Below are 11,251 nucleotides of genomic sequence, written 5' to 3' on the forward strand. Positions count from 1 at the left end.
CACTGTATCAGGTTTTGTTGCTGGTCGTCAGTCAAATGTCCTAGCGGCGCTTTGTTGGCATCCTTCGATGGTTTCAAGCATTTAGAATCTTGGGACTTTAGCAAGAGTGGAGATAAAACTAGGTTGCTAAAAACACATGCTGGAAAAATCCCTTTATGGTGCAAAAATGATTTCTGACCAAGTAACAAAGTAGCAATCCTAGGGCTAGCAAATGTGAGTAAAATTCTTTGTGCCTGATTCAGATTGTGGAGTGATTCTGTCGACTTTAGATCAATTGGGGGTAAATTCATGCCAAATAAAGTTCTTAAGTGGTGAATAACTAGTCGTTTAGACTTCCATGAGGGCATCTGACTATAAACAGTTATGCTACACCTTAAAAAGATAAAGGTCCCCTGTGCAAGCACTGGGTCATTCTTGACCCATGGGGTGATGTAACATCCCGACGTTTACTAGGCAGACTTTGTTTTACGGGGTGGTTTGCCAGTGCCTTCCCCAGTCATCTTCCCTTTACCCCAAGCAAGCTGGGTACTCATTTTACCAACCTCAGAAGGATGGAAGGCTGAGTCAACCTCGAGCCGGCTACCTGAAACCGACTTCCGTCGGGATCGAATTCAGGTCATAAGCAGAGCTTTTGACTACAGTACTGCAGCTTATCACTCTGCACCACGGGGCTCTTATGTGCACAGCTTACATGGTTGCAATATAAGGCATCAATTCAGAAAGCACAATCTGCACCATGGTTCAAATTATTTAAAAGTGACCACCTTAGAGCCCGATATCTTATTAGGATTTCAAATTATAACCTCAGAGCAGCATTTTCTGCTCTATGATTTGAAACAAGCCAATGGCTGTTTTAGTCAGGTGGTACAAACAAATCCCCAAGGATCAACGCTTGTGTATCTGCAATACCCGAGTGCGGGAGGATTTACCCCATTATTTACTTTACTGTCCACTCTATGCACAGCCCGGGGTTAAGTTTCTTGAAGGGCTACTAGTACAAACCTCCACTCTGAAAAGGAGAAAATCATATTCTTGTTGTCTGACTCCAAAGAGTATATAGAACCACATTGTTTGCTCTGGCAGCAAGGAAAATAAGGGCTAGGGTAGATAGATAGCTCTAGATCAGAATTCCATAAATGATGTAGTTTTTGGTGGTTTGTATTAATGTTAACTCTTTCAGATTTTATTTTCCTGTACATGTTTTTTTTTTAACAATGTGCTACTTTGTGGATGGTGTTTTGTGAAGGCCTATGGCCACATACAAATAATTTATTACTACTACCACCCTGTGACTCATTCCCTGCTATCATAATGTTGAGATCCAGGTACTACATGGACAAGGTCAGGGTCATTTAGACAGTGGCTCAGTAGCAGAGCATCTGCTTGGCATGCAGAAGGTCCCAGGTTCAATCCCCAGCATCTCCAGTTAAAGGGACTAGGCAGGTAGGCGATGTGAAAGACCTTCCGCCAGAGACCCTGGAGAGCCGCTGCCAGTCTGAATAGACAATACTGACTTTGATGGACCGAGGGTCTGGTTCAGTATAAGGCAGCTTCATGTGTGTTCATGTGTACTTTAGTTCCAAATTATCACCCAGCCAGGAGAGAGGGCAATTATGAGGTGTTAAGGCAGGAGTGGCTAATATTTTGGCTTCAGGGCGACATGTGGAACTTTGTCCATTTTTGAGAGCTGCAGGTTGGATGCTGTTTCCTGCACTGGCAGACTGCTCATGTTGGAAACATTAAGGAGCTAGGGCCTACTGCCCAACCCAGAGCTCTCGCCTGAGCTGATCCTTCCTTCCTCTTTGGCCTTTTATGCAAGGACGTTTCCCCGCACTCACTCCCGTCGACTGCGTCGGGGCTTCCTTTTGATTATGCATGCCTTTTCCACCCGTCAGAGGTCGCCTCACTCTCCCCACACGTTTTGCCTACATTATCCAGATTCTGGCTAAAACAGCATCGAGAAAACATGGGCAAAACGTGTGGGGAGAGTGAGGCGAACTCTGATGGGCGGAAAAGGCATGCATAATCAAAAGGAAGCCCCGAAGCAGTTGACTGTGGGGAAACGTCCCTGCATAAAAGGATTTTCTTCCATCAGCACAGCTCCACTGATGAAAGAGGCAGGAAGGACAATTTCACTCCCTTCCCCCTTTTCAACCCATGTAGCTATTTCTCCATATGAGTCCTGCAACCCCATGAATTGACTTTTGGAGAGTCAGAAGGGATTGCTAGTGAAGTGCCTATATAATTGATATAAAGGCAAGCATAATACTTTATATATGCACACACATACATATATGTAGAGGTAATGCCCAACTATATAAGGCTAGCATTAAAGTATATTATATGCACACATGTACACATGTATAGATGCTTGCAAACGTTGGCAACCATAATTATAAGTTGTCAGCAACTCACACTTCTGCCTGGTATGGCCGTCTACACTAATGAGCATGACAGATCTAATTTAGAGCACCTGCAGCATCTCTTATCTGTCCTTAGGAATGTTAAGTTTCATTTCCTAGTTAGAGACCAGACACTTTCTTATCTTAGGCCTTCGGGCTACGCTAATAGGCTATGCTAATTGATTATCTGAGATACCCAATGTGTATTGGTTCTTTTGTATTACGAAATGCTTCCTTGTAAGGCAAACGCCTTCCCCCCCACCCATCCTAAAGTATAAAGGATCAATCCCATGCTTTGTTCTGGTGTGGATTGCCCCGCGCTTTGACTTAAGGGCACCCCACCCCACTCTGTTTGTTTGGCCAAATAAAAGATCTGTTTCTCTTAACCTCCCCTCGTTATCTTTATTGGTCTCCTATAAGATAACCAGGCACTACACTAGGAGGAGAGGAAAATGGGGAAGGTGTGTAACTCTCAGTGCCTTCCACAGATGGAATGCTAGATCCAACCCATCCTGCATTCCATCTACCAATGCTCCTGAAAAAAATTGTTCAGCAGCTTGAAGGCTAGATAAAAAGCTCCCATGGGCTGGATTTGCCCCTCCTCCCAGTTTATAATCTGCCCACATGTTCAGCCAGGATTGCATGCTTCCCCATGCCCAAAACAGGGGGACTTACACCTGGGGAGAGAGGATTTGATTCACATTGGACCATGGCCACAAAGACCGTAAGAAGAAGACTGCACACTTCAAAAGGACAGACTGCTGGACTTGATGGGCCTTGGTCTGATCCAGCAGGGCCTTTCTTATGTTCTTAAGGAACAAAAAACTTGTGAGAAAAGAGAGCTGTTCCGCTACCCCTTTGCATCATTAAACAACACTGCCAATGAAGAAGATATACAGGCCACTTCTGTATAGGTCTTCCCCTAACAATGAAAAATGCTGCATAGTCACAAACTGGTCTCAGCAAAAGAAGCAGCAGAAGAAAAAGAATTGGGTTTTATATGCTGACTTCCTCTACAACTTAAGGAAGAATCAAACCGGCTTGCAATCACCTTCCCTCCCCCTCCCCACAACAGACACCCTGTGAGGTGGGTGGGGCAGAGAGAGCTCTAAGAGAGCTGTGACCACCCAGCTGACTTAATGTGTAGGAGTGGGGAAACAAATCCAGTTCACCAGATTAGCATCCGCTGCTCATATAAAGGAGTGGAGAATCAAACCCAGTTCTCCAGATCAGACTCCACCGCTCCAAACCACCACTCTTAACCACTACACCATGCTGGAAAATCAGTAAACCGCTAGCGCTTTATTAACAGCTCCCTCCCTAAGGGTCCTACTTATTGCTTTGAGAACCATATATTTTAACAAACAAAAAAAAGGTGAATTCAGACATTCTTTTAAAGCTGTTGTATTGGTCAGATTCTTGAGTCAGAAAAAGGTGCACAACCCCTGTCCAAGGAATGCAGGTTCTTCTAGATGCCAGAAGTAGACCTGGAAAGGGCACAAGAGAAAACTGGCGCAAACCAGTATTTGATGGGGTTGTTTTGCATGTTTGCTTTAAAAATATGGAGAAAATAAAAGGGCTGCAACAGTTACAAAGAGATAAAAAAATAAGACTAAGGCCAATGGTGCAAGTAAAGTAAAAATATATTTTATTAGTTAAAAATTCCCTAGGTGTTTCACCAACAAGCTTCTTCAGAGGAATCTGTTAGTCTTGTACTCTTGTTGAAGTAACACTGAGACTAACAGGGTCCCCTGAGGAAGCCTGTTGGCTAAATGTGTAAGGAATTTTTAGCTAATAAAATATATTATTACACCTACATGGTGTAGTGGTTAAGAGCGGCAGGCTCTAATCTGGAGAAACGGGTTTGTTTCCCCACTCTTCCACATGAAGCCTGCTGGGTGACCTTGGCCTAGTCACAGTTCTCTTCGAACTCTCTCAGCCTCACCTACCTCACAAGGTGCCTGTTATGGGGAGAGAGGGGTAGGGAAGGCTGATTTGTTTTTCTGGCAGTCCACAATATCTGTAACACTCTCCTCCAACACCACATTTCAAAGGAATCCCCTTTCTTCCTATCAGCTTTCTTCACTGTCCAGCTTTCACACCCATACACAGTAATAGGAATAGCTTCCGTAGTGATATCCTATGACAATGACATTATTTAGAATCAGAACATCCTGCGGGCTGCACAACTTGGGATCTATCAGCCCATATCCTTCAGCCAGGGAGGTGTATGACAGCCCTCTTCTTCTTTGCAATCCCAAGCAGGGAGCAAAAACAAAAACAAAAAAAAGACAAATGCTTAGTCCCTGGTTGGCTGAATTTGGCTTGAGAGGTCACAAGTATGAGAGCCAGCTGTACAACCGGATGTCCTTTTGACTTATCCTCTTTTGCCTTATGCTCCAAGGAGGGCAGTGACCACTCGCTACTACTTAAAGCAGTTAATTGTTCCAAATTTCCAGGCAGTTCTAATGAGGTACTGTGCCCAATACAGAATTATTTAGGATCTGAAAAAGGCATTGTGTTGGGGCAAGTAACCATTCTGCTCCAACCAGACCACTTGAACCCAAGTTTCTCCAGTCCTAGCCTGACACTCCATCTATTATACCACTGGCAATAATTGCTAATTCCTCAGAAAATAATTTAAAGCAGAAATTAAAATGAATATGGTTGCCAGCACATCCTATAGTGTGAATTATTTTCATGGCATGAACTTGAATAGGTATTGTCGGGATTTTAAATGAGCAGGGAGAGGACCTTACAATAAATAGTATACCTGTTATTATCACCAATGAGTGCATTTCATGATTTATAAGGTGGACTTGGAATTCTCAGACCTTGATATTGACATTTATGTGTGTTTTCCGTCCTAATCCTGAATCTTTTGCCCTAGCTAAATCAATGGAAGAAGGAGAGTGTTTCCTAAGAACTATGCTGTGAAGATTTTAGATTTTTTGCCTTTGATATTATTTAAATCATGGCCTGTGCCATTAAAGTACTTTTTAAATTAAATAAGGTAATTAAGGGACCGGTTTTAAACAGGTCGTCTCAGAATGAAGCACCATTTTATTCAATGGGGCTTACTCCCAGGAAAGTGCTGTTTGGATTGCTGCCTAAGAATCGAATGTCTGTTTATGAAAACTACGGTGTCACCATCTATGATGTAACCTGTACAAACACATAGTGTACTAGGAAATCAATACCTTCGGCTGGGCAACGTTGATTGTCAATCAATAAAAGATATGAATCATCAGTGACCCTCCCCAGAGGTCAGTCCTGTATATGCTATACATATACTTGCGCTGAACATATCTTATTCTCAAGACCCACCATAGTTTGTAGCCAGTTCTGATTCCCCCCCCCCCAAGGTTTTAAGACACTACAAATGTTAATAATTATAATGGACATATACATGGAAAAGAAAATGTATAATGTTCATGGGAGGAGACTGTCATGAGGATTTGACACAACAGACCTCTTCATGTTGTGGAGGACATCTGCCAGAAATATGAAACTGAAAAAGAAAATACAATATTTCTATCCATTATAGTCTTATTCCTGCAACTAAATCAATAAATTCATGAAAAACAAATGGACTGATGTCACTTTCTCCTTTCTTTTCATCAAACAAAAAAGCAGAAAATCATATCCAGCCAAATTTTTATGCCCTGTATTTTGATGTTATAAAAGTGTGCAACACTTAACCATTCCATGAAAAACATTAAACAAAACATTAAAAGAGAAGAGAGAATCAGTTTTGTACAAACAACAGACTGTTGTTACAGCTGCTATATCCAACAATATTAAATCACATTAACTCTGACACTAGAGAGTCACACGCGTTAACTCACCTGCCTTTCTTATAGACTTCATATATTTCTTTTCCTTGCCGGTGAGCTCTGCATTCTGTGGACAAAAACCATCCCCAAAACAGCAAGAAAATGCTGAAGTGCATTTTATAGACAGTCAACATGATATCCTCTGGTCTTATGTCCAGAAATAGTCCACAAAAAGAAGGAGAAAACAAAAATAAAGATCCTTTTTGATTTGCTTTTTAAGACATTATGAGTCTGTTGGTTTAGGAAGGATGTTTACTCATACACAAAAAAAAACCATCCCACAGTATTTAATCTGGACAGTGGGGAAAGCAATTTCCACTAAACCTATAAATCCCTCGACGTCAGAAGGCAGGGATTTCCGAACACTGCCGAATTCATGAATCTATACGGAACAATTATTATTCTCTCTCTCTCTCCCCCCCCTTTTTTTTGCTTGAAACAGCCTATTGTATAAATTGGTTTAAAATTAAGTGTTCCAGGTATTTTGGAAAATGGTATTTATCATTTCATCTAGGCAAGGAGAGAGAGTTTGGCTGTAGAGAGGTTTTTTGTGGTAGCTCTTTAATCAGTGAGAAAGGATAGGGTGAGCACCTGTTGAGATGCCTTTGTGAACCAGTACTAATTTTAACAAACAGCCATGTCTTGGAGCCTCCATCTTATTCTCATGGTTTCAGTCTTTGTACGAAACATAATAGTTTGATCCCCTGCCTCCCCTTCCCTCCACCCCTCCGGCCCCCGGTAGCATTTGACGCTTGCTGTTTATGAGGATGCCATGGTTGCTTTTCAGGGAACATGCAGGGATTGTGGCATCTATGTCATTGTTGTCTGTACGCCAGGCTGCTTGGATGGCTACAGGCCCCGAGGAAAATTTCCAATTAAGGAGACAAAGATGCACACAAAGTCCACTGAGTATCCTCCCCTGAACTGGATATTTATAAGCCACCATAGCTTCCTTGTTGCTCTCATCTCAGCAAAGTAGACTAGCGGAAAACCCCGCAGCAAAAAGGAGCAGCAAAAGGCTTTAGAGGGCTTAGGTAATAATATTTGCCAGCATTTGGCAAATTGTGAAATGGTTATGGTTGGTAATGAAACGGTGAGAAATAGTGGCTGCTAGAATTACGGTCTTGCTTTAGGTTCCCTTTCCAATTAATCACACCAGTACTTATAAATCATTTTAGAAAGACCCAGATAACTCTGTCACTGGAACCTTCCCCACTGCTACTTTTCATCCCCCCACACTAGGGTTGCCAACCTCCAGGTACTAGCTGGAGATTTCCTGCTATTACAATTGATCTCCAGCTGATAGAGATCAGTCCACCTGGAGAAAATGGCCGCTTTGGCAATTGGACTCTATGGCATTGATGTCCCTCCCCTCCCCAAACCCCGCCCTCCTCAGGCTCTGCCCCAAAAACCTCCTGCCAGTGGCAAAGAAGGACCTGGCAGCCCTACCCCACACAAATTCTTTTGTCCTATCAGCGGTATCCATGTAGGACTCTCTTACAGGGAGCCAGGGTGGTGTAGTGGTTAAGAGCGGTGGTTTGGAGCCGTGGACTCTGATCTGGAGAACTGGGTTTGATTCCCCACTCCTCCACATGAGTGCCAGCGGCTAACCTTGTGAACTGAATTTATTTCCCCAAGGCTGGGTGACCTTGGGCTAGTCGCACACTCTCAGTCCCACCTACCTGACAGGGTGTCTGTTGTGGGGAAGGGAAGGTGATTGTACTGCCGGTTTGATTCTCCCTTAAGTGGTAGGGAAAGTCGGCACATAAAAACCAACTCCTCTTCTTCTCTTTTGATTTACAAAAATAGATAATGTAGACTAAACCAATAGTGTGCGTTCTTATATTTTTTTAAAAATCTTGATTTAAATATAAATCGGGAAAAGAGAATCAGCCTATTAGCAATTCCCACACAACGTCAAACTGGCAACCAACATAAATCTTACCGTAATGCTTAACCTCTTTAGAGCACTGTGGGAGGAAAGGCAGTATGGTATGGCCAGTCTCATCAGAAGCTAAGCAAGGTCAGTATTTGGATGGGAGACCACCAAGGAGGGCTCTGCAGAGGAAGGCAATGGCAAACCACCTCCGTTTCTCCCTTGCCTTGAAAGCCCCTTGCTGGGGTCGCCATGAGTCGGTTGCAACTTGGTGCAGTTGCTATAAGTTTAGTCCCAGCACTTGGCAAGAAACATTTAACACCACAACATAATTTAAGTTATGGCTCTATTACTTCCACAGTAGCCCCCACAATTTCATGAACACGCCCCAATACTCATGGTAAGGAAATCGGGTTTTTTCCAAGCCACCAAGCTTCCTGCCTTCTTCAAATCCATTTTTTCCTGTACCATTTTTACTTCCCCTTTCATATACTGGAGAGCATCTGCTAGAGATCAAGATGTGATTATTTTGTTTGGACTACACCAGGTGTAACTGAAGAAGGTTGGTTATGCCTGGGTACTTTCACTCACGTTCTCCCCCGGTCTGTCTCGGTTGTTCCTTGGAGTTATGCATGAGTTTTCCGTCCATTAGAGATGACCTCGCTGCCAGCCCTCACAAAACCTGGGACTTCCCATCCCTCTATTAACCCAATTCTTCCATCTCCCCTGAGCTCAGCCCTCTTGAAATCCCTATGCATAAGGCAAACCGCAGGACACGGAAGCTATGGGGAGGGACATTTTTTTCACAGAAAGAACTATAGGCAATTACAAAGCATGTCAAGAGGTGGAGATTCAAATGATTCCTGTGAGTTCTTTCTGAGCCGAAGAGAGGCATTTAGAAACAAGGCCTGGGTTTCTCTTCCCACCCCCCATTCCTTTTAGGGAGCTCTGTTTTGGTTTTTAAAATACTCTTTGACCCGGCACTTGGGTTTTGGGAGGGGACGACGACTTCTAAGCACTACAGCCAATTACAAAATGGCATTTCAAGGGGCAGGGACTCACAAGCTTCTTGTTTTGAGCTTGGAGACTGCTGGTGCATAGCTTTGTGAGAAGATAGCGAACAACGAACCTCTTACCTCCCATGCATAACTGACCTTAGAGAACCGCAATCAGGATGGTAACCATATTCTTTATTGTCTTAAATGGACAAAAGTCACAAAGGAAACCCTGAGCTTAGTCCACATTGTAACTAATAATAGTATCATCAATTAATTAAACTGTGTGATGACATTTCCTACATATTTTCCTAATTTTAGGTTGAGGTAAATAACATTTAAACAACTCAACACTGTAAACATCTGGTAGTTCAGTTTATTGTTTGCTCATCTCTAAATTGTAATTGCTTCCAAATTACTCAACTAAAATGGGCAAGAATCTGATTACTAACATCCCTGTTGTCAATCTTGCCAGCTGGCTCTGGATTAGTCTCTTTGCTGAATATCTAGCTACCACTCCCACTTCTGATGATTGGTGCTTCTTAGGGGCTTTGACACATACTGATATTCTTAGCAGTTGATCCACAAGCATTGGAATCGGTTTGGGCATTGTTCTTCCATGTCTGCCCTCCTTCTACATTTTCACAGGTGTAGAGCCAGTTTATTTTCTTCCACACGGGCCTTAAATAATCAGGATTTTAAAGGGAGGGTGCTGTCATCATCGGTGGTGTCACAGAACCCCCCCTTTCTATTTCTTTTGTGTGCTCGTATTGATATATCAATATCATGGCTTATTGTTTTAAAAAGGCACTAAGATATTAATATATGGATATACTGTTGTATTCATAGGTCAAGCAGATTTTCTGAATCCCCAGCTTTCGTTTTTTTAAAGTAAGTCTTATAAAGATATGCCTTTTCCCTTATATCTTCACAAGCAAAAGGGATAGAGACTTACCTTTAAAAAAAATGAAAGCTGGAAATTCAGAGAACCTGCTCAACCTGTCATTGCAGCAGTCATCCAGGTAATGGGTGACCTGGGAAGACCCAGATCTGTGTGCAGTTCTGGAGGCCCCACTTCAAAAAGGATGTGGACAGAATGGAGCGGGTGCAGAGGAGAGCGATGAGGATGATCAGGGGCCTGGAGACCAGGCCCTATGAGGAAAGGTTGAGGAAGTTGGGAATGTTTAGTCTGGAGAAGAGGAGGTTGAGGGGGGACATGACTGCTCTCTTTAAGTATTTGAAGGGCTGTCACTTAGAGGAGGGCAGGGAGCTGTTCCTGTTGGCAGCAGAGGATAAGACTTGTAATAATGGCAAATCCAAGGCAAAACCTCCCGTGCATAAACTGGGGGGAGGTGGCAGGCTCAACCACCGGGGCAGGAGTGTCCCCGGTCCGGGAAAGGGATGGGACGGCTCCACGGCCGGCTTCTCCCGGGAAATGGTGGCGGGATGTGTGGAGGCTGGGAGGAAGAGCCCAGTCCCAAGGGCCCGGCTTCTCCTGGGAAGTGGCGGTGGGGGGAAGGCTGGGAGGGAGAGCTCGGCCCACAAGGGCCCGGCTTCTCCCGGGAAGTGGCGGTGGGGTGGGGGGAGGCTGGGAGGAAGAGCCCAGTCCCAAGGGCCCGGCTTCTCCCGGGAAGCGGTGGCGGGGGGGGGAGGAGGGGAGGAAGAACCCAGCCCGCAAGGGCCCGGCTTCTCCTGGGAAGTGGCGGTGGGGGGAAGGCTGGGAGGGAGAGCTCGGCCCACAAGGGCCCAGCTTCTCCCGGGAAGTGGCGGCAGAGGGGGAGGCTGGGAGGAAGAATCCAGCCCACAAGGGCCCGGCTTCTCCCGGGAAGCGGTGGCGGGGGGGGGGGAGGCGGGGAGGAAGAACCCAGCCTGCAAGGGCCCGGCTTCTCCTGGGAAGTGGCGGTGGGGGGAAGGCTGGGAGGGAGAGCTCGGCTTGCAAGGGCCCGGCTTCTCCCGGGAAGTGGCGGCGGAGGGGGAGGCTGGGAGGAAGAACCCAGCCCACAAGGGCCCGGCTTCTCCCGGGAAGTGGCGGTGGGGTGGTGGTGGAAGGAAGAGCCCAGTCCCAAAGGCCCGGCTTCTCCCGGGAAGCGGTGGCGGGGGGGGGGAGGCTGGGAGGAAGAACCCAGCCCGCAAGGGCCCGGC

General features: G+C 45.0%; 1 protein-coding gene across 1 annotated transcript in view; it reads right to left on the reverse strand.

The window, feature by feature from the left end:
- LOC130483617 (gamma-aminobutyric acid receptor subunit rho-1) overlaps window positions 1-6,521 on the reverse strand; it is a 38,836-nt gene extending 32,315 nt beyond the window's left edge. The window contains exon 1 of the mRNA XM_056856428.1: window positions 6,251-6,521. Coding sequence (XP_056712406.1) covers window positions 6,251-6,372 — 122 coding nt within the window. The 5' untranslated portion in view covers window positions 6,373-6,521. The remainder of the gene's footprint in view (window positions 1-6,250) is intronic.
- Window positions 6,522-11,251: the final 4,730 nt, after the last annotated feature.

Source organism: Euleptes europaea, chromosome 10 (assembly GCF_029931775.1).
Source record: "Euleptes europaea isolate rEulEur1 chromosome 10, rEulEur1.hap1, whole genome shotgun sequence".
Classification (NCBI taxonomy): domain Eukaryota; kingdom Metazoa; phylum Chordata; class Lepidosauria; order Squamata; family Sphaerodactylidae; genus Euleptes; species Euleptes europaea.